We start from the raw sequence: 24,609 nt of genomic DNA on the forward strand, positions 1-24,609 counted from the left end.
TTAGGCTGTCCTATCCATAGCATGCAGTAGAAGGCAGACATACACAATTTGTCTTTGATGTTAATTTACCCCTGGACTTACCGAGACTTATTCTTTGTAAGTTTGTTCCGGGTTCACTAGATCAAAAAATGTAGTTCACTGGCAAAGATTAAAAGGGTAATGATGTGTTAAAGGTAGTAACACTCCAATTAGAGTAATGTTGCTATAAACAGTAAACATCAAAAAGGATACCATGATAAATTGGGGGTCATATCCTACCAATTTGTAAACATCTCCACTTTAAAAATGATTTAATTTACTGTACAGTGTAACTCAGGAAGTTTATATCATTAAAGACTGCTGTACTACTTTGCTATATGCAGTGCAATGCAAAAGTGATTTACTATATGCCAAGCATACATTCTACAAACAGTATACTGTAATTCTAATAGAAAACATAATCAATTAGAATCTTCTTGAGCACAATTTCAATTTACATACCTCGGCCTTGTTGAAACATGGTCATTAGAGGCACATTGATAATTTAACTTAGCACACATTACCCAAGCCTGGATGGCACATGCAACGCTAATAGGTAATTTGCCTCATGTTCTTGAGTAAACCTCTCATAGCTGGTCTCGGGTCTAGGAGCCCTGTTCTCCTTCAAATATGCCACTGTTGTTCAGTGTTGTTTACCAGAGCTAATTAAGCAAAATCAAATAATTTTATATTACCCAATATCTGGATCATGTTCTGTAAAAGGTAGGACACGGAACATGTCGTTCAGATTCAAACTCTTGGACAGCCTTGTTAATTTACCCAGAAACCCATTAACGGGAAGCTCCATCAATAACCACGACAGGTAGGGAAACACTGCAGGCTTGACGGCAACATAAAACACATTTTCTCCCTCAAATATCTCACAAAACTGTCCATCTCATCGACTGGAAGTGACACCTGCTTTCTCATTACCCAACATTATTGAAAAAGCCAAGATGGTCTTTCCAGAGTAACGGTGTCACCTGTATGTCAAGTCACATATGCAATGCAGCACGTCAGCTCTCATGGTGTTTGTGTGTGTTCGTGTCCATGTGTGTTTTTGAGCGTATATTGCCAGGGATTCCATAAGGAAAATTTGGCGCTGGATAATGTGACCTGGAAGATTTTAATTTACGGCCAATTCGAGAAATTTCCAGGACCTACAGTACCAGTCAAAAGTTTGGACACACCTACTCACACCTAAAACATTTGTTGCTATTTCTACATTGTAGAAAATAGCGAAGACATCAAAACTATGAAATAACACATGTGGAATCATGTAATAACCAAAGAAGTGTTAAATCAAAATATATTTTATATTTGAGATTCTTCAAAGTAGCCACCCTTTGCCTTGATGACAGCTTTGCAAACTCTTGGCATTCTCTCAACCAGATTCATGAGGAATGGTTTTCCAACAGCCTTGAAGGAGTTCCCACAAATGCTGAGCACTTATTTTCTGCCTTCCCTTCACTCCGCGGTCCAACTCATCCCAAACCATCTCAATTGGGTTGAAGTCGGGTGATTGTGGAGGCCAGGTCATCTGATGCAGCACTCCATCACTCTCCTTCTTGTTCAAATAGCCCTTACATATCCTGGAGATGTTGGGCCATTGTCCTGTTAAACACAAATGATAATCCCACTAAGAGCAAATCAAATGGGATGGCGTATCACTGCAGAATGCTGTTGTAGCCATTCTGGTTAAGTGTGCCTTGAATTCAAAATAAATCACAGACACTATCACCAGCAAAGCAAACCCACAACATCACACATCCTCCTCCATGCTTCACGGTGGGAACGGCACATGAGGAGATCATCCGTTCACCTACTCTGAGTCTTACAAAGACGCAGTGGTTGGAACCAAACATCTCAAATTTGGACTCATCAGACCAAAGGACAGATTTCCACCGGTCTAATATCCATTTCTCATGTTTCTTGGCCCAAGCAAGTCTCTTCTTATTATTGGTGTCCCTTAGTAGTGGTTTCTTTGAAGCAATTTGAACATGAATGCCTCATTCACGCAGTCTCCTCTGAACAGTTGATGTTGAGATGTACCTGTTACTTGAATTCTGTGAAAAATGTATTTAGGCTGCAATTTCTGAGGCTGGTAACTCTAATGAACGTATCCTCTGCAGCAGCGTTAACTCTGGGTCTCCCATTCCTGTGGCTGTCCTCATGAGAGGCAGTTCCATCATAGCGCTTGATGGTTTTTGCGACTGCACTTGAAGAAACTTTCAATGGTCCTGACATTTTCCGCATTGACTGACTTTCATGTCTTTAAGTAATGATGGATTGTGGTTTCTCTTTGCTTATTTGAGCTGTTTTTGACATAATATGGACTTGGTCTTTTACCAAATAGGGCAATCTTTTGTAAACAACCCCTACCTTGTCACAACACAACTGATTGGCTCAAACTCATTAAGAAGGAAAGAAATTCCACAAATTAACAAGGCACACCTGTTAATTGAGATGCATTCCAGGTGACTACTGTACCTCATGAAGCTGGTTGGGAGAATGCCAAGAGTGTGCAAAGCTGTCATCAAGGCAAAGGGTGGCTACTTTGAATAATCTCAAATATAAAAACACATTTGTTTAACATCTTTTTGATTCCTACATGATTTCATATGTATTATTTCATAATTTTGATGTCTTCAATATTATTCTACAATGTAGATAATAGTACAAATAATGAAAAACCCTGGAATGGGTAATTGTGTCCAAACTTTTGACTGGTACTGTATATGCATTGGGTGCGTAACCCATTAGGCAGCCACGAATGGTTCAACCTCTCTTTCGTATCGTCCGAGATCCCCAAAGATAGGAAAGCTGCTGCGGTCATCCCCTTCTTCAAAGGGGGTGACACTCTAGACCCAAACTGTTATAGACCTATATCCATTCTGCCCTGCCTTTCTAAGTCTTCGAAAGCCAAGTTAATAAACAGATCACTGACTATTTCGAATCCCACCGTATCTTCTCCGCTATGCAATCCGGTTTTCGAGCTGGTCACACTGAACCTCAGCCATGCTCAAGGTACGAAATGATATCATAACCGCCATCGATAAAAGACAGTACTGTGCAGCCGTCTTCATCGACCTGGCCAAGGCTTTCGACTCTGTCAATCACCGTATTCTTATCGGCAGACTCAACAGCCTTGGTTTCTCAAATGACTGCCTCGCCTGGTTCACCAACTATTTCTCAGACAGAGTTCATTGTGTCAAACCGAAGGGCCTGTTGTCCGGACCTCTGGCAGTCTCTATGGGGGTACCACAGGGTTCAATTCTCAGGCCGACTCTTCTCTCTGTATATATCAACGATGTCGCTATTGCTGCGAGTGATACCCTTATCCACCTCTACACAGACGACACCATTCTGTATACATCTGGCCCTTCTTTGGACACTGTGTTAACTGACCTCCAAACGAGCTTGCCATACAATGCCATACATCTCCAATCCAAAATTAAATCTAGAATCGGCTTCCTATTTCGCAACAATGCCTCTCTCACTCACACCACTAAACATACCCTTGTAAAACTATCCTACCGATCCTCGACTTTGGCAATGTCATTTACAAAATAGCTTCCAATACTCTACTCAGCAAACTGGATGCAGTCTATCACAGTGTCATCTGTTTTGTCACCAAAGCCCCTTATACCACCCACCACTGCGACCTGTATGCTCTAGTCAGCTGGCCCTCGCTACATATCCGTCGCCAGACCCACTGGCTCCAGGTCATCTATAAGTCTATACTAGGTAAAGCTCCGCCTTATCTCAGCCAACTGGTCACGATAACAACACCCACCCGTGGCACTCACTCCAGCAGGTATATCTCACTGGTCATCCCCAAAGCCAACACCTACTTTGGCCACCTTTCCTTCCAGTTTTCTGCTGCCAATGACTGGAATGAATTGCAAAAATTGCTGAAGCTGGAGACTTATATTTCCCTCACTAACTTTAAATGGCAGCTATCTGAGCAGCTAACCGATTGCTGCAGCTGTACATAGTGCATCTGTAAATAGCCCGGCCAATCTACCTACCTCATCCCCATATTGTTTTTATGTACTTTTCTGCTCTTTTGGACACCAGTATTTCTACATGCACATCACCATCTGCTCATCTATCACTCAGTGTTAATTTGCTAAATTGTAATTACTTCGCTACTGTGGCCTATTTAAATAAAGGTGAATAAAGTTTTTTTAAATGGTGCTCAGAATGACAGAAATCAAATTTAGATGATGGTAATTAATCTTATCAAAACATGCAACTCCTGCAATGAAGCAGCCAATAAAACGTTGGTTTTCAAACATTTGCCAAAATGCGATTTGCGGAAAACACACTTCTATACAGCGCACCTCATACGTGTGGTTCCATATGTGACAGAGATAAAAAAAATCTCTGTTAGAAATGTAAAAAGAAGAGGACACTAAAAATGCAACAACTAGGATCGTTTGCTACTATGACTAGGATCGTGCCGTTGGTGTCATGCCTGCTCCCGCTCTTCCTCCTGCCACCATCATTATGCACATCTGCCTTCCCTCGTCACGCGCATCAGCGAATTATGGGACTCACCTGGACTCAATCACCTGTTTATTATTTCCCCTATATTTGTCAGTTCCCCAGCTCTATTCCCCGCTGCTGCATTGACTGTCTTATGTCTGTGTATTACCTGGTTCTGACACTGTCCTGTTCCATATCTGTTCCAATTAAAATGTTGACTCCCCGAACCTGCTTCTCTCCTCCAGCGTCAGTCCTTACAGATTGCAGCAGCCATCAAATTAGTTATCGGGGAATGCTGGTGTTTTGGTTGGTGGTGACATCGGGTCTGGGGGCTGCCGCTGATGGAACCGGGGGTGCCTTAGCTGGATCATCGGGCTTCCATGCCATAGCTGGCTTGACAGGTTTCCTTTCTCTGGTTGTCTCAGAAGGTGCCCATCCCATGTCAGACCTCAGCCGGATCGTCAGGTTTTACGCCCAGCCGGCTCGTCAGACTGCTACGCCTCAGCCAGATCTTCGGGCTCCTACACCTCAGCGGGATCGACAGGCTTTCACGCCTCAGCCAGATCGTCATGCTCCTATGCCTCAGCTGGCTCACCAGGCTACCACGCTTCTGCCGGTTCTTCAGGATTTTACCCCCAGCCGACTTGTCTAGCGCCCGTACCTCGGTCGGCCTGTCAGGCTCGCCCAGGTTGGACGCCGGGTGGCATCCCTAGAAGGGGGGGGTACTGTCACGCCTGCTCCCGCTCTTCCCCCCGGAGCTCGAGGGCGCCAGGCTGCCCTGCATTACACACTCCTGCCACCATCATTACGCACACCTGTCTTCCCTCATCATGCACATTAGTAAATTATTGGACTCACCTGGACTCAATCACCTGTTTATTACCTCTCCTATATTTGTAATTTCCCCAGCTCTGTTCCCCTGCTCCAATGATTGTCTTATGTCTGTGTATTACGGGTTCTGACGCTGTTCTTGTCCTGTTCCAATTAAACGTTGACTCCCCATCCCTGCTTCTCTACTCCAGCGGAGATAAATTCTGGTTTCAATTGCATATTAAGAAGTATTTAGAAATATAAATAGTTACGTTGAAGCAAGGTAAAACATGCCTCATAATATGAAGTAAAAAGTTCAGGTTTCAAACAATGAAGTATCAAACAATGAAGTATCAAATCAAGTTTCAAAATGCATACTGCCCCCAGCTTACATTGCAAAATGATTATTGATTGTTGATGTTGCCTATGCATTTTAATAGCAAATGGGAGGCGCGCTTCAATTACCAGTTGAGTAATAAAAATAGTAGCTCTTTTTAATTGTGACCATTAAAACTGTTTTTTTTACTCGCAATTGCATTTACAATTGTTGAACAATGACTGCACTTATATAAAAGCATGTTTCACTCCAGCAGCAACGAGCTGAGGTGATATTCTGCTCAAAATAGGCTCTGTACTGTATGCTATCCAATCCTTTACTTTAGATTTGTGTGCATTGTGAAATTGTTAGATATTACTTGTTAGATATTACTACACTGTTGGAGCTAGGAACACAAGCATTTCGCTACACCCACAATAACATCTGCTAAACACGTGTATGTGACCAATAACATCTGATTTGATTTAGTTCCACTAAGTAATGCAAATTAACGTATACACCAATAAGCATGAAGGTCAAGTGTGTTTAGATCGACTGACATTTCCTTCGCTGAATAAAAAGCATTATTTTGCAATGGGATTGTTTTTCTCCCTGTCAATTTGGCCTGCAACAACTTTTATTTATCAGCTTTTCGCTTTTTCATATTTTTTTCCAACGTTAGCCAATTGCCGGCTAACGGAAACCCCGGTGAATGCATGTGAGCATGTGTCACGAGTCCGACCGAGGGTGTTTCCCCTTCCCGGGCGGGTGGAGCTCGGCGGTCGTCGTCACCGGCCTATTAGCTGCCACTGATTGTTTTTCCTCCCCCTCCTTGTATGTTTAGTGGTAGCACCTGTTCAGGTTAATTAGTTTGTCTTTATTAGACAGCCGGCCCGCCTGGTTGTTGTGCGGGATTATTTCATTGTAACCTTCGGCTCTGTTGTAAAGGTACGTGTTAGTGCCTGGTCGTGAATTTTTCCATTGTATTTTTTGATTCCCTGTGTTTTGGGAACGTAACTTTTGTGAGCACCCTGTTGGTGCTATTAAAAGACGCACAGCATTGAACTCTGTCTCCTGCATTTGACTCCACACCCATGACACCCGGAGCATTACAGCATGTACCAGTGGCAGTCGGTGCCGTTTAAGATGAGGGAGGACAAAAAATATTTTTGGTTGGGGAATGGCCTTATTTCTATTACAGAATATTGGATGACTGTATTTCATATTCCATTCACCCAACTCAATGTAACATCGATTTAGACTATTTAGACTATTACATAATACTAACATTTTCACTGTACCCATCATCAGGTTGCTACAACCTAGCCTAAGAAAGAAAGCTTACAACAAAGGTGCACAGGTCGAGAGAAACTTGAGTAATCAAGGTGACAGACAGTGACACATTCAATACCGTCTTGCACACTCTTGCCTGCATCTAGCCTCTAGCTGATCTAGGTTGTGAACATCCAACAGTTGCAAACGAGAGTTTCAATTGAACAAATTCAGGTTTGTTTATTTACTTCCATTTAAGATTTTTATCATTTTATTTAAACTTTATTTCACCTTTACTTAAACAGGTAGGCCAGTTGAAAACAAGTTCTCATTTACAACTGCGATCTGGCCAAGATAAAGCAAAGCAGTGCGACACAAACAACACAGAGTTACACATGGAATAAACAAACGTACAGTCAATAACACAATAGAAACATCTATATACAGTGTGTGCAAATGTAGTAAGATTAGGGAGGTAAGGCAATAAATAGTGGTGAAATATTTACAATTTAGCAACGAAACACTGAAATGATAGACTAGAGTGATAGATGTGCAGAAGATTAATGTGCAAGTAGAGATACGGGGGTGCAAAGGAGCAAAAAAAACAAAAAACAATATGGGGATGATGTAGTTGGGTAGGCTATTTACAGATTTTGTACAGGTACAATGATCGATAAGCTGCTCTGACAGCTGATACTTAAAGTTAGTGAGGGAGATATAAGACTCCAATAGAATCGGCAGAATGAATGCACCTCTGATCACATGCAAAAACAGAACTAGCAGCCACATAAACAGCATGATCACTTTGCTCGTTGTATATATAATTCCTTCTCGCATCTATGCTCTCTCCTCCTCTCACCTTTTCCCTTCGCTTGTGGACTTCAGTTCACAATACAACAGCTATCTGTGATGAAAATACCTTCCCAAGCCAAACCTTCAAACCATAACTGCTACACACAGCCTACATTGTTGTCACCATATTAACATCAGTCAACATACACTATATATACAAAAGCATGTGGACACTAGGGATGTAACGGTACAAAGTATGTTGTCGAACCCTACGGTTCAATACGCACACGTGAACCGCGAAATTACGATATGCCTGTCATTTTCCTATCATTTCCAAAACGTGCTTATTGCGCTGCAGACTACATGCAGCTTGTACATACAGACCCACAGAACCAGATACACAGTTTGTGAACAGGCTTGGCAGGCAACTGCTTGGGGCACAAGGCCGTTAGGGGTCTCCCGAGGGCTGACAAACTTTACTCCACAGCAATGTCTCAAAATGTGGCAACCACAGTGACCACAACCCCCTCCCCCTTAATCAACCAATGGACAGTTTGCAATGACATCTCAGTGGGAAACCTCCATAAAGGGGACGGGAAACTGGGAAACTGGGAAACTAAAAACAAATAAATATTCTCCCAGCTCCAATGTGACAATGGCGAGCGCTAGCGTGACAGAGAGAAGCAAATTTTAAGAGGCATCGCCGTTTCTCAAATCCGCTGTGTGGGAACATTTTGGATTCAGCGTTCAATACGATGACAAGTTTAAGAAGACCGTAAACAAACAAAGTACAGTCTGCAAGCATTGCTTTGCCACTGTCGGCTACTAGAGTGGAAACACTTCTAACATGATGTGTCATTTATGTCGCCATCACCCGGCCGTATCCCATGCAGGTGGAGCTGGAGCAAGGAGAATCCACTCGTTAGTGAAAACACAACAATCTCCTGCTGCTGCCTTCCAACAACAATTTGCGACAAATTCAGAAAAAAATTAAGAAATAATGAAAGCAGTGGGAGTATTCATAGCCAAAGATTTGCAGCCCTGTTCGGTGGATACTGATACCAACCTGATTAAAAAAATTGAAGTGTTACAATGTCCCCTCCCGCACACATTTCAACAGCAAAGTAATTCCCAAACTCTATGAAACATTACAGAGAGATATTGAAAACTAATTGACACCGACACCCTATTTAGCTCTCTCCACTGATAGTTGAAACTCCAGAGCAACTAAAAGCTACCTCACTGTGACAGTTCACTATGTACTGTATTGGGAGATGAAGAGCTACGTGTTGCACACTCATCCCCTGTATGAGAGTCATACAAGGGCACACTTTTCTTAAATGTAGAGATAGTGAAACCGCCCACAAACCGTGATACATACCGAACCGTGGGCCAACTGTACCATTGCATCCCTAATGGCCACCCCTTCAGATTAGTGAATTTGGCTATTTCAGCCACACCCGTTGTTGAAAGGTGTATACAATTGAGCACACAACCATGCAATCTCCATCGACACGCAGTAGAATAGCAGTAGAATGGTCTTACTGAAGAGCTCAGTGACTTTCAACATGAAACCGTCATAGGTTCCAACAAGTCAGTTCGTCAAATTCTACCCTGTTAGAACTTGCCCGGTCAACTACTGTTGTTGTGAAGTGGAAATGTCTAACAGCTCAGCCACAAAGTGGTAGGTCACAAAAGCTCACAGAACGGGACCGTCGAGTTCTGAAGCGCGAAGTGTGTAAAAATCTTTGGTCCTCGGTTGCAACACTCACTACCGAGTTCTAAACAGCCTGGGAGCTTCATAAAATGGGAGCTTCATAAAATGGGTTTCCATGGCCAAGCAGCTGCATACAAGTCTAAGATCATCATCTACAATGCCAAGCGTCGACTGGAATGGTGTAAAGCTCGCCGCCATTGGACACTGGAGCAGTGCCAACTGTAAAGTTTGGTGGAGGAGGAATAAAGGTCTGAGGCTGTTTTTCATGGTTCGGTCTAGGCCCCTTTGTTCCAGTGAAGGGAAATCTTAATGCTACAGCACACAATTACATTCTAGATAATTCTGTGCTTCCAACTTTGCAGCAACAGTTTGGGGAATGCCCTTTCCTTTTTCAGCATGACAATGACTCCGTGCACAAAGCGAGGTCCATACAGAAATGGTTTTCGAGATCTGTCTGGAAGAAATTGACTGGCCAGCAACAAGCCCTGACCTCAATCCCATCGAAAACCTTTGGGATGAATTGGAACGCTGACTGCAAGCCAGGCCTAATAGCCCAACGTCCCGACGTCACTAATGCTCTTGTGGCTGAATGGAAGCAAGTCCATGCAGCAATGTTCCATCATCTAGTGGAAAGCCTTCCCAGCAGAGTGGAGGCTGTTATAGCAGCAAAGGGGGGAATGAGATGTTCGACAAGCAGGTGTCCACATACTTTTGTTCATGTAGTGTAGCTACTAGAATTAATGCTTTAGTAAACCCGTTACAATCATGAAGAACAGTGTACAGCAAGCAGTTTAGCAGTTACACTGGCAGGCCCCAGTGGCAATAAATAAATAAAACCAAAAGCTTACCTTGACTTGGAAGTGTTGGATAGCCATAGCCAGCTCGCTAACATAGCATCCCTCTCTATTTGTATCGGGTGTTTGAATAGGCTAATCTAGCTAGCTGCATTTGCTAGCTAAGTAAGTGAAAATGAGCATTTTGTGCAATTCTACACATTTTGCAATGACTTATGCCATGTTAATATGATATCTGAGTGAGAGTAACGAAACAAAATCATTGGTGGGCTACTGGAGAGACAGAGAGGGAGAGAAAAAGGAAAGAGATTTGAGTTTATGTATGTCCGTTGGGTTTTCCCACAGACTTGAATGCATACCGTGTAAACACACAGGGATTGTCCTTTTGCACAAGAGACCCTACATCTCAACATTCCCTGGAAAGATATCCCATAATATCCCTGGGAAGTCCAAGTGCAGACAGATAACAATTTAATGTTTCAGATTTCAGCCAAGTCCTATTTACTTCTCAACACCACAACATGTACAGATATGAATGCAAAGAATAGCGCTTTGATCTAAGCCCTCACACAGCCAACAAAACACATCTAACAGTAGAGCTATGTGCCAATGCATATTCAACAACACAGACCCACTGTGGCTGTAGATTCTATCAGACAGCGACTCAAATACACATGCATAAAGACAGTAGTATGGCACCAAACACTCACACACACACACACACACACACACACACACACACACACACACACACACACACACACACACACACACACACACACACACACACACACACACACACACACACACACACACACACACACACACACACACACTTTAGGAAACAAAAAGTGCCCTTTAACACTGGAGTGATAATCAGTGTCTACTCAGTGAATTTGCTTTCTGGCATTATTATAATGTTCCCTGTAGGACAAAAAAGTGTATGATTAAATAATGCAAATGCATTCCTCACGGCCTGAGAACCTGAGAACATTTTTCCCTTTCTTTAGACTTAAGGATTATACAGCAATGCCCTATAATGCGGTGAAAAATCTCCCCAAGTCCAAAGTTAATCTAAACACAGAAGTTATGCAATGCAGAACAGCACTTGAGGAACTCAAGCACAAAGCCAAGGACTGATTATTATACCAAAAAAAGAATAAGCACATTATTCAAGCAAATCAGCAATGGAAATCATGCAAATTAATGCAAGGTTTGCATTTGCTGGTTGAAAACGATGATTCATAGACAAAAATATTGCATTTTTCACCCAAAGAGAGAGAAGAGTGGATGCAAGGCAAGAGCTGACAAAGAATCATGAACCCTCTGATCCCGCTCTGCCTATATCCATTATGAGGTAAACATGTGTTGTCGTGACACACACACAACTAAACTTTATACCATGTAAAAAATGCCACTGTCCACATCATGCGGGACACTGTTTTCTTTTTTATTCCTTCTGTTTCTGTTGTAAACAGCTGTTTACTTGGCCTATTGTTGAGGTCACACCCACCTTACTATAGAGACAAACTGTTGAACTGCTAAATTGAGCACAGAATGTTCTAGTGAGGTGAGACAGAGAGAGCTGTGACCTACCTGTGTCCAGACTAAGGTTCAGGATGGTTCAGTCGTTTTCTCTCCTTCAGCCCCAGCTAACAAGCAGCGTCCCTGTTAGGGCCTGTTAAAGTGATAATTGAAGGATACGTCCAGGCACCACAGGTTTCCTGTTGACCAGGGCGAAGGACAACTCAGTTTGTAGAAACACTGCTGAGGCCTTGATGACGTGCTGTCCAAAACGGAATGTAGACATGGTGATGACTGCAGACCTGAAAGAGGGAAGAGGTGTTCAAATAAGGTGAACTGAGGCAAGACCGCTGCAGGGCTGTCTGTTAGGGTTCACTGGGTGTTCAGCAAATCACACTGCAGAAAGTATCTAAGGACAATACAAAGTACCACTTTCCAAAAAATCAACCGTTCATGAAACAGCTTTCAAGGTACAGAAGTCTGACAAACAAGCATGAAATGTGTGTCATCATCCAAAAGGTTCAAAATGGTCTCTTCGTATCGAAAAGTCTCAATCATAACATAAATGAAAGAATACCCTAGTGTGAGAAACACAGTAATGAGCAATACTGAGATACTAAACCATGCGCTTCACTGGAGCCAATTGCTCATTTTGAAGCTAGTTAAAACAAAAAGGATTGTCACTATTTGCAGCAGTTCTCTTGGTGAAATTGCGTTTGTGAAATGATGAGTCCTCTCATCAGTGTGTCACAGATATCAAGAGCACTGCCAAGATGACGTCACATCTGACCAAGCACTCTCTATCGGCTGTCACAGATATCCCTGCTGGAAAAATCTATTACTGCAAACATAAAATATTTGAAAGTTATCTGTCTATGTTTCTGTAAGTGTCTCGTTCTCTTTTCACTTACTTTTTCTTACCACACTAGAATAATTGTTCATCTTCTAGGAGTCCAGGTTTCAATTAGCATTGGCCAGCATTCAATTAGACATGGGGGAAAAACACAAAATAATATATACTTTACCATTTTTTTATATATTTTTTCCAACCAGGTAGGCAAGTTGAGAACAAGTTCTCATTTACAACTGCGACCTGGCCAAGATAAAGCAAAGCAGTGTGACACAGACAACAACACAGAGTTACACCTGGAGTAAACAATAAACAAGCCAATAACACAATAAACCAATCAATGACACAGTAGAAAAAAGAAAGTCTATATACAGTGTGTGCAAAAGGCAATAGGCAATAAATAGGCCATAGGAGCAAATAGTTACAATTTAGCAGATTAACACTGGAGTGATAAATGAGCAGATGATGAAGTGCAGGTAGAGATACTAGTGTGCAAAAGAGCAGAAAAGTACATAAAATAAAAACAGTATGGGGATGAGGTAGATAGATTGGGTGGGCTATTTCCAGATGGACTATGTACAGCTGCAGCGATCAGTTAGCTGCTCAGATAGTTAATGTTTATAGTTAATGTTCCACGTTTGCCTTAGATAGTCGACCATTAGGGTCAGGGTTGATTAGGGAGGTCACCCCTCCTTTGGGCATGGTGACGCAGGGGGGTCATACGGAGAGAAATAGTCTCTTCCTTATTGACTCTCCTGCGTTTCCCGTAGTGCTGGTCCTACCCTGGTTAGCTTGTCATAACCCCACTGTTTCCTTGCCACAGAGGGCTCTCACGGGGTGGCCGCGAGAGTGCTCAGGTAGTTGTTTAGGGGTTTCCGTTGGTGCTACTACAGTGGAGAGTCCAGACCAGGTCTCCACCATGAGCATTGCCCCTGAAAATGCCGATTTGACTCTCGCCTTCTCCAAAAAGAAGGCAACTCAATTACCACCTCATCGACGGGGCGATTGTGCGATAGACTGCAGTTCCCAGGAATCACATGTATCCCCTCTCACAGGCGGAGACGGAGGCTATGGAAACATACAGTGGGACAAAAAAAGTATTTAGTCAGCCACCAATTGTGCAAGTTCTCCCACTTAAAAAGATGAGAGAGGCCTGTCATTTTCATCATAGGTACACTTCAACTATGAGGAAAAAAAATATATCCAGAAATCACATTGTAGGATTTTTTATGAATTTATTTGCAAATTATGGTGGAAAATAAGTATTTGGTCAATAACAAAAGTGTATCTCAATACTTTGTTATATAACCTTTGTTGGCAATGACAGAGGTCAAACTTTTTTCTGTAGGTCTTCACAAGGTTTTCACACACTGTTGCTGGTATTTTGGCCCATTCCTCCATGCAGATCTCCTCTAGAGCAGTGATGTTTTGGGGCTGTTGCTGGGCAACACAGACTTTCAACTCCCTTCAAAGATTTTCTATGGGGTTGAGATCTGGAGACTGGCTAGGCCACTCCAGGACCTTGAAATGCTTCTTACGAAGCCACTCCTTCGTTGCCTTGGCGGTGTGTTTGGGATCATTGTCATGCTGAAAGACCCAGCCATGTTTCATCTTCAATGCCCTTGCTGATGGAATGAGGTTTTCACTCAAAATCTCACGATACATGGCCCCATTCATTCTTTCCTTTACACGGATCAGTCGTCCTGGTCCCTTTGCAAAAAAACAGCCCCAAAGCATGATGTTTCCACCCCCATGCTTCACAGGAGGTATGGTGTTCTTTGGATGCAACTCAGCATTCTTTGTCCTCCAAACACGACGATTTGAGTTTTTACAAAAAAGTTATATTTTGGTTTCATCTGACCATATGACATTCTCCCAATCTTCTTCTGAATCATCCAAATGCTCTCTAGCAAACTTCAGACGGGCCTGGACATGTACTGGCTTAAGCAGGGGGATACGTCTGGCACTGCAGGATTTGAGTCCCTGGCGGCGAAGTGTGTTACTGATGGTAGGCTTTGTTACATTTGTCCCAGCTCTCTGCGGGTCATTCACTAGGTTCCCCCGTGTGGTTCTGGGATTTTTGCTCACCGTTCTTGTGATCACTTTGACCCCACGGGGTGAGATCTTGCGTGGAGCCCCAGATCAAGGGAGATTATCAGTGGTCTTGTATGTCTTCCATTTCCTAATAATTGCTCCCACAGTTGATTTCTTCAAACCAAGCTGCTTACCTATTGCAGATTCAGTCTTCCCAGCCTGGTGCAGGTCTACAATTTTGTTTCTGGTGTCCTTTGCCAGCTCTTTGGTCTTGACCATAGTGGAGTTTGGAGTGTGACTGTTTGAGGTTGTGGACAGGTGTCTTTTATACTGATAACAAGTTCAAACAGGTGCCATTAATACAGGTAACGAGTGGAGGACAGAGGTGCCTCTTAAAGAAGAAGTTACAGGTCTTGCTTGTTTGTAGGTGACCAAATACTTATTTTCCACCATAATTTGCAAATAAATAAATGAAAAATCCTACAATGTGATTTTCAGGATTTTCTTTCTCATTTTGTCTGTCATAGTTGAAGTGTACCTATGATGAAAATTACAGGCCTCTCTCATCTTTTTAAGTGGGAGAACTTGCACAATTGGTGGCAGACTAAATATTTTTTTGCCCCACTGTATGTCTCCGAATCCCTGCGTCAGGGGTACATTCGGTCCTCCACTTCACCCACCTCCTCGAGTCTCTTTTTTGTGAAGAAGAAGAAGGAGGGAGGTCTGCATCCGTGTATTGACTATCGGGGCCTGGATCAGATCACTGTGAGGTATAGTCCTTCTGTAGCTCAGTTGGTGGAGCATGGCGCTTGTAACGCCAGGGTAGTGTGTTCGATTCCCGGGACCACCCATACGTAGAATGTATGCACACATGACTGTAAGTCGCTTTGGATAAAAGCGTCTGCTAAATGGCATATATTATTATTATATTATTATTATAGTTACCCGCCACAGTGAAAAAGTCAATGCACGGGGCGCGCTTCTTCACCTAACTATATCTCAGGAGCGAATACAACCTGGTGCGTATACGAGAGGGAGACGAGTGGAAGACTGCTTTCAGTACCAACTCTGGACACTATAAGTACCTCGTCATGCCGTACGGGTTGATGAATGCGCCATCAGTCTCCCAAGCCTTTGTAGACAAGATTTCCAGGCACCTGCACCGGCAGGGTGTAGTGGTGTATATTGATGTCATTTTGATATACTCCGCTACACGCAAAGAGCTTGTGTCCCTGGTGCGCAGAGCGCTTGGTCGCCTGTTGGAGCATGAAATGTGTGTCAAGGCTGAGAAATGCCTGTTCTTCCAACAGTCTGTCTCCTCGCATTTCCACCTAAGGGGTGGCGATGGAGAGTGACAGCATTGCAGCCGTGCGTAATTGGCCGACTCCCACCACGGTAAAGGAGGTGCAGTGGTTCTTAGGGTTTGCCAACTACTACCGGAGGTTTATCCGGGGTTTTGGTCAGGTATCAGCTCCCATTATCTCACTGCTGAAGGGGGGCCCGGCCCAGAGGTAAGCTACACCCCTTACCCATTCCACAGCGGCCTTGGTCGCACCTGTAGGTGGATTTTCTTACTGATCTTCCACTCTCACAGGGTAACACCGCGATCCTGGTCGTTGTGGATCATTTCTCAAAGTCCTGTCGTCTCCTCCCTCTGGCCGGTCTCCCTACAGACTGCGGAGGCCTTGTTTACACACGTCTTTCGGCACTACAGGGTGCCTGAGGATATAGTGTCTGATCGGGGTCCCCAGTTCACATCTAGGGTCTGGAAGGCATTCTGGGGGTCTCGATCAGGGGGTCTCGATTCTGGGGGTCTCGATCAGCCTTACTTCAGGGTTTCACCCCGGGAGTAATGGCCAGGTGGAGAGAGTGAACCAGGATGTGGGCAGGTTTCTATGGTCCTATTGCCAGGACCAGTCGGGGGAGTGGGCGGAGTTCGTGCCCTGGGCCGAGATGGCACAGAACTTGCTCCGCCACTCCTCCACAAACAACTCTCCCTTCCAGTGCGTACTGGGGTACCAGCCCGTTCTGGCGCCTTGGCATCAGGGTCAGACCGAGGTTCCTGCGGTGGACGACTGGTTCAGGCATGCGGAGGAGACATGGGAAGCCGTCCGTGTCCACCTTCAGCAGGCCATGACGCACCAGAAGGTTAATGCAGATCACAACCGCAGTGAAACCCCGGTGTTCACACTGGGGCACCGGGTATGGCTCTCGACTCAAAACCTGCCCCTCCGCCTGCCCTGCCGTAAGCTGGGTCCACAGTTTGTGGGTTCATTTAAAGTCCTGAGGAGAGTGAACGAGGTTTGTTACAGGTTACAGCTTCCACCCGATTACCGTATTAACCCCTCGTTCCATGTGTCTCTCCTCAGGAGTCTGAGGTGCCGGAGGTTCCTCCACCCCCTCTGGACATCGGGGGGGCCCCGGCGTACTCCATTCGCTCCATACTGGATTCGGGGCGCCGGGCGAGGGACCTTCAGTATCTCGTGGAGTGGGAGGGGCACGGCCCGGAGGAGAGGTGCTGGGTTCCGGTTGAGGACGTGTTGGACCCATCTATGCTGCAGGAGTTCCACTGTCTTCGTCCGGATCGACCTGCGCCTCGCCCTCCGGGTCGTCCCCGAGGCCGGTGTCGACGCGCGGCTATTGTCACGACTTCCGCCTAAGTTGGTCCCTCTCCTTGTTCGGGCAGTGTTCGAAGTCACCGACCTTCTAGCCATCACTGATCCCCTTTAATTTTCCTTTGGTTTTGTCTTGTCTTTTATCACACCTGGTTCCAATCGCATGTATTATATGTTGTGTATTTAACCCTCTGTTCCCCCTCATTGTCCTTGTCGGGTGATTGTTTGTCTGTAAGCTATGTGCAAGATATGTTCTGGTGTGTGACGGGTTTTGTACCCACTTGTATTATTTTGTATATTTTGGTTTTCAGAGTTTTTGAGCACTTATTAAACTGCTCTGTTTTATACCAAGTTCGATCTCCTGCGCCTGACTTCCCTTCCACCTGCACACACCCTTACAGACTGTAGTTTCTCTTTGCTTATTTGAGCTGTTCTTGCCATAATATAGACTTGGTCTTTTACCAAATAGGGCTATATTCTGTATACCACCCCTACCTTGTCACAACACAACTGTTTGGTTCAAACACATTAAGAAGGAAAGAAATTCCACAAATTAACTTTTAACAAGGCACACCTGTTAACTGAAATGCACACCTCATTAAGCTGGTTGAGAGAATGCCAAGAGTGTGCAAAGCTGTGATCAAGGCAAAGGGTGGCTACTTTGAAGAATCTCAAATATAACATATATTTTGATTTGTTTAACACTTTCTGGGTTATTACATGATTCTATATGTGTTATTTCATAGTTTTGATGTCTTCACTATGTAGAAAATAGCAAAAATAAAGAAAAACCCTGGAATGAGTAGGTGTCCAAACTTTTGACTCGTACTGTATATACTGTATATTATTTTTTATATTGATGTAACAAATGTATAATTTGTACAGTTCTTAATTAAACATGTAGTTAGTTGTTTGTTATATTTGACTGTGTAAAACATATCAGTACTACGTATATCTCTGAGAGTGTGGTGGATACATTGCAGACTGCAAAATAACATGATTATTATATATTATTCAAAACAATAATATGAGATCTGTACGTAAAACATTTCAAGTTTTTGTCATTTAGAACATGCTCCTCTCCAGAGCAACTTGCATTCATCTTAAGATAGCTAGGTGAGACAACCACATATCACAGTCAAATATACAGGATATAAACCTTCCATTCCAGCTAAACAACGGATATGTAGGATTTTATTTGGAAAAAATCTAAAACCTATTAACTACCAATCTGAGAACAGTTATATTATACACGCTCATGACAGTAGCCATAAGCAATCATTTCTGATGAAAAACATTTTAAAAATTGGTGTATATAGCATTTTGGAAATAAACTCTTCAAATGTACATAAAGGAAGGGTAAAGTGACTAGGCATGAGGTTTGTAATAGCATTGGTTATTTGTTAAATATAAGATACTTCTATTTGTAGGTTATTTTCAATGTGTGATCACATTTCATAACATAAATGTCAAGTAACAAAACGACATGCAACTGAATGCTAAGTAGTCATGTTCCCAACTTCCCTTATGCTCTCGCGCAGGTATTCCCAAACCGTGGTACATCGGGGGTACACCAAATAAAAATGTGATTCACATTTAAAAAAATTGAAACATAAAATCCAACGGGGCTATACATTTGGGTGAGGTTTTTTTCTCACCTGAGTAGCCATGTTTCACTGCCAAAAATAAAATTAAACCATCTAGTGTTCAGTGAAATAAGAACACAATGTCAAATACAGATAGACTAGTTAAATAATTAACATCCAATCACATTAACCGTTACTCTCTCGCGGGAATTCCACTAACAGTCAGTATGTAGCCAAACATAGCTGCAGCTCATTCCGTTTGCTCAAAAATGTATTAATTGTTTAAAAAAGGCCCCCGTCCTTATAGACACATACCAGCTCTACTGGTAGTACTGCTACTACCAGCAGTACTACACCTGCATCTGTCGATCTGTTGTTCTGTTTCCACGAGCACATCCAATGCTAACATCAGTAATTCTACATTTGTTATTAGCCCAGCAAGCATGGACACTGACAGTTGTGAATCTGATGCAGCCGAAGACCTACTGTCCCCTTACCCGGGAAAGCGCCAAACAGACAGGGACGTTGGACTATCGAAGAAGCGCAAATATGATGAGAACTACAGTCATGGCCAAAAGTTTTGAGAATGACACAAATACTAATTTCCGTATTTGACCCTTCTTTTTCAAGACCTCTGCAATCCGCCCTGGCATGCTGTCAATTAACTTCTGGGCCACATCCTGACTGATGGCAGCCCATTCTTGCATAAGCATTGCTTGGAGGTTGTCAGAATTTGTGGGTTTTTGTTTGTCCACCCGCCCCTTGAGGATTGACCACAAGTTCTCAATGGGATTAAGGTCTCGGGAGTTTCCTGGCCATGGATCCAAAATATCGATGTTTTGTTCCCCGAGCCACTTAGTTATCAATTTTGCCTTATGGCAAGATGCTCCATCATGCTGGAAAAGGAATTGTTCGTCACCAAACTGTTCCTGGATGGTTGGGAGAAGTTGCTCTCAGAGAATGTGTTGTACCATTCTTTATTCATGGCCGTGTTCTTAGGTAAAATTGTGAGTGAGCCCACTCCCTTGGCTGAGAAGCAACCCCACACATGAATGGCCTCAGGATACATTACTGTTGACAAGACACAAGACTGATGGTAGCGCTCACCTTGTCTTCTCTGGACAAGCTTTTTTCCAGATGCCCCAAACAACCGGAAAGGGGATTCATCAGAGAAAATGACTTTACCCCAGCAGAGGTGTATGTAGAGGGCAAGTTGGTTAGGATGATATCTATGAGGGTACCTGTGTATACGGCTTTGGGGTGGTACCTGGTAGGTTCATTGATAATTTGTGTGAGAAAGAGGGCATCAAGGGTACAGACCTGGATAGTAGGACATAACTCTGCAGGCTATCTCTGCAGTAGATTGCAACACCGCCTCACAGCGCCTGGGGAATAGGAGTGGAGCTAGGCACTGCAGGGCCTGGATTCACCTCTACATCACCAGAGGAACAGAGGAGTGAAGGGATGAAGGGTGGGTTGTCCTGTTTCTTCTCCCCATCAGTAGATCAGCCGGGCTGAAACCTGTCGATGTTGAGGGAGTGGCTCTGTACGTCAGCAGAGTAAGCAGAGGGTCTGTCTACTTGAGCATCCACTTGACTGTCTGTACAGCTCTCTCCACATGTCCATTACTCTGTGGGAAGTGGGGCCACTTGTCAAATGTATGAAGTAATACTCCTTACTGAGTTATTATAGCCCTGTACTTGCCAACTGGGGGCCATTATCGCTAACCATGCTGTTGAACTGGGTGCCATTATCGCTAAACATGCTGTTGAACTGGGGGACAATATCGCGACTGGTTTCCAGTCCTCAACATGCTGTTGAAGTAGGACCTCTCCTCCGCAGCTGCTGGCATCGGCTAACATTGCTGTAGGCTTCCTAGAATCATAATAAGTTAACACAGGAGCAGTGGTTATTGAGTGTTTAAGTCTCTAAAATGCTGCCTCCTTTGTGTGTGTCCCCAGGCCAACTCTACCTTTGTTTTGAGGAGCTCGTAGAGCGGCTGCCCCACAGTAGATAGCCCGGGAATGTATTTCCACAGATACTGTACCATCCTGAGGAAACACTTCAGCTTGCATATGGTCTGGGGCTGGGGGAAGTTGCTTATCCCCATGACCTTTTCCAGGTCTGGCCAGATTCTGTTTATGTCAATGATGTGCCCCAGGAAGAAAAGCTGGCTTTGTTTGAACTTACACTTGTCGTTGTTGAGCTTGAGGCCTGTTGCTTCAACGACTGAGCACATTTCCCAGGTGTAACAGTATAACTTTAGACCGTCCCGTCGCCCATAACCGGGCGCGAACCAGGGACCCTCTGCACACATTAACAACTGACACCCACGAAGCATCGTTACCCATCGCTCTACTGCTTCAAGGTCTCAGAGCAAGTGACGTCACCGATTGAAACGCTATTTAGCGCGCACCGCTAACTAAGCTAGCCGTTTCACATCCGTTACACTCACCCCCCTTTTGACCTCCTCCTTTTTCCGCAGCAACCAGTGATCCGGGCCAACAGCATCAATGTAACAGTATAACTTTAGACCGTCCCCTCGCCCATACCCGGGCGCGAACCAGGGACCCTCTGCACACATTTTTATTTTTTATTTTTTTTATTTCACCTTTATTTAACCAGGTAGGCTAGTTGAGAACAAGTTCTCATTTGCATCTGCGACCTGGCCAAGATAAAGCATAGCAGTGTGAACAGACAACACAGAGTTACACATGGAGTAAACAATTAACAAGTCAATAACACAGTAGAAAAAAAGGGGGAGTCTATATACAATGTGTGCAAAAAGCATGAGGTAGGCGAATAATTACAATTTTGCAGATTTACACTGGAGTGATAAATGATCAGATGGTCATATGCAGGTAGAGATATTGGTGTGCAAAAAAGCAGAAAAGTAAATAAATAAAACAGTATGGGGATGAGGTAGGTGAAAATGGGTGGGCTATTTACCAATAGACTATGTATAGCTGCAGCGATCGGTTAGCTGCTCAGATAGCTGATGTTTGAAGTTGGTGAGGGAGATAAAAGTCTCCAACTTCAGCGATTTTTGCAATTCGTTCCAGTCACAGGCAGCAGAGTACTGGAACGAAAGGCGGCCAAATGACAACTGACGCCCACGAAGCATCGTTACCCATCGCTCCACAAAAGCCGCGGCCCTTGCAGAGCAAGGGGAACTACTACTTCAAGGTCTCAGAGCAAGTGACGTCACCGATTGAAACGCTATTTAGCGCGCACCGCTAACTAAGCTAGCCGTTTCACATCCATTACACAGGCACTTGTCATGTTTCTGCTCAGAGTTGGCATAGATCGGTACATCGTCCATGTATGTAGCCACACCCTCGAGCCATGAAGAGTTTCCGTCATTTTCCTTTGAAAAATCTTGGGGGCACTGGTTATCCCAAACAGGAGAAGTTTGAAACAGTATATCCCAAAAGGAGTGAGTAGTCAGTCAGAAAGTAGTCAGCTTGCTACTCTCCGCATCTAGTGAGGTGAACACTTCGGCTCCTGACAGTTTTGACACAATTTCCTTCTTTTCACTACTTTGTTCAGTGGTTTTAGATCGACACAGATTGGTATGTTGTCATTTGGCTTTTGCACTGGCAACATAGCAGCACCATTGTGTCGGCTCTATTACTTTTACCGCTATGTCCTCATTTTCCATGAGATTTAGCTCCCTTTTCACATTAACGGCACTCGCCTGTCTGCATGTACTGCGTATAGCTGGGCATACTCTTTTAAGACTATTTTCACTGGCCTCCTTCTTTCCACTCCTCTCCTCTTTTGACCTCACCCTCTCACCTTCCCCCCCTACTCACAAGGCAGGCAATACGCTCGACCTCATCTTTACTAGATGCTGTACTTCCACTAACCTCATTGCAACTCCCCTCCAAGTCTCCGACCACTACCTTGTATCCTTTTCCCTCTCGCTCTCATCCACTCATCCAACACCTCCCACACTGCCCCTACTCGGATGGTATCGCGCCGTCCCAACCTTCGCTCTCTCTCCCCCGCTACTCTCTCCTCTTCCATCCTATCATCTCTTCCCTCTGCTCAAACCTTCTCCAACCTATCTCCTGATTCTGCCTCCTCAACCCTCCTCTCCTCCCTTTCTGCATCCTTTGACTCTCTATGTCCCCTATCCTCCAGGCCGGCTCGGTCCTCCCCTCCCGCCCCGTGGCTCGACGACTCATTGCGAGCTCACAGAACAGGGCTCCGGGCAGCCGAGCGGAAATGGAGGAAAACTCGCCTCCCTGCGGACCTGGCATCCTTTCACTCCCTCCTCTCTACATTTTCCTCCTCTGTCTCTGCTGCTAAAGCCATTTTCTACCACTCTAAATTCCAAGCATCTGCCTCTAACCCTAGGAAGCTCTTTGCCACCTTCTCCTCCCTCCTGAATCCTCCTCCCCCCTCCTCCCTCTCTGCAGATGACTTCGTCAACCATTTTGAAAAGAAGGTCGACGACATCCGATCCTCGTTTGCTAAGTCAAACGGCACCGCTGGTTCTGCTCACACTGCCCTACCCTGTGCACTGACCTCTTTCTCCCCTCTCTTTCCAGATGAAATCTCACGTCTTGTGACGGCCGGCCGCCCAACAACCTGCCCGCTTGACCCTATCCCCTCCTCTCTTCTCCAGACCATTTCCGGAGACCTTCTCCCTTACCTCACCTCGCTCATCAACTCATCCCTGACCGCTGGCTACGTCCCTTCCGTCTTCAAGAGAGCGAGAGTTGCACCCCTTCTGAAAAAACCTACACTCGATCCCTCCAATGTCAACAACTACAGACCAGTATCCCTTCTTTCTTTTCTCTCCAAAACTCTTGAACGTGCCGTCCTTGGCCAGCTCTCCCGCTATCTCTCTCTGAATGACCTTCTTGATCCAAATCAGTCAGGTTTCAAGACTAGTCATTCAACTGAGACTGCTCTTCTCTGTATCACGGAGGCGCTCCGCACTGCTAAAGCTAACTCTCTCTCATCTGCTCTCATCCTTCTAGACCTATCGGCTGCCTTCGATACTGTGAACCATCAGATCCTCCTCTCCACCCTCTCCGAGTTGGGCATCTCCGGCGCGGCCCACGCTTGGATTGCGTCCTACCTGACAGGTCGCTCCTACCAGGTGGCGTGGCGAGAATCTGTCTCCTCACCATGCGCTCTCACCACTGGTGTTCCGGAGACACCTGAAACCCCACCTCTTTAAGGAATACCTAGGATAGGATAAGTTATCCTTCTCACCCCCCCCCCCCCTTTAAGATTTAGATGCACTATTGTAAAGTGACTGTTCTACTGGATGTCATAAGGTGAATGCACCAATTTGTAAGTTGCTCTGGATAAGAGCGTCTGCTAAATGACTTAAATGTAAATGTAAATGTTCAGTTTTTAGCTTCCCGCAGGACCCAAAAAACATCACTGACCTCATCTATGCGTTTAACCAGGCCTTAGCAGTTACACGACTAAGCAGATTTTTTACACCCCCTCCTGGTATCACATACACAAGGAAACTGTACCGTTGTCCCTTGTAACTAGTGTTAGCCTGAAACTGACCTAGACACTTTAAATCGACCCCTGGGGTGTTCAGATGCACTTCAGAGGGGTGCAATTTTCTCCTCAGTGAGAGTTGGTTAAAAGTCTCTTCACTAATAATGCTTGTGTCTGTGCCTGTGTCTATTTTAAAGCTTGTATGGATGCCCCCTATGTTGAGCAGTGCAGTCCAGTTTTTCTCACTAGCCTCCTTGCTAACTGAGCCCAGAACATGGACTTGATCTATCTCTTCTGTGATGTCACAGATTGTGGTTT

The 24,609-nt window shown here is 44.4% G+C and overlaps 1 protein-coding gene across 3 annotated transcripts in view; it reads right to left on the reverse strand.

Moving 5' to 3' along the window:
- The window catches only part of fhit (fragile histidine triad diadenosine triphosphatase), a 321,791-nt gene that overhangs the window by 201,216 nt on the left and 95,966 nt on the right, over positions 1–24,609 (reverse strand). For all 3 annotated transcript variants that reach the window (XM_046312144.1, XM_046312143.1, XM_046312142.1), the window contains exon 4: positions 11,915–12,036. In XM_046312144.1, the coding sequence (XP_046168100.1) occupies positions 11,915–12,020 (106 nt within the window). In that variant the 5' untranslated portion in view covers positions 12,021–12,036. The remainder of the gene's footprint in view (positions 1–11,914; positions 12,037–24,609) is intronic.

The sequence above is a fragment of the Oncorhynchus gorbuscha genome, linkage group LG18 (genome assembly GCF_021184085.1).
Source record: "Oncorhynchus gorbuscha isolate QuinsamMale2020 ecotype Even-year linkage group LG18, OgorEven_v1.0, whole genome shotgun sequence".
In the NCBI taxonomy this organism is placed as follows: domain Eukaryota; kingdom Metazoa; phylum Chordata; class Actinopteri; order Salmoniformes; family Salmonidae; genus Oncorhynchus; species Oncorhynchus gorbuscha.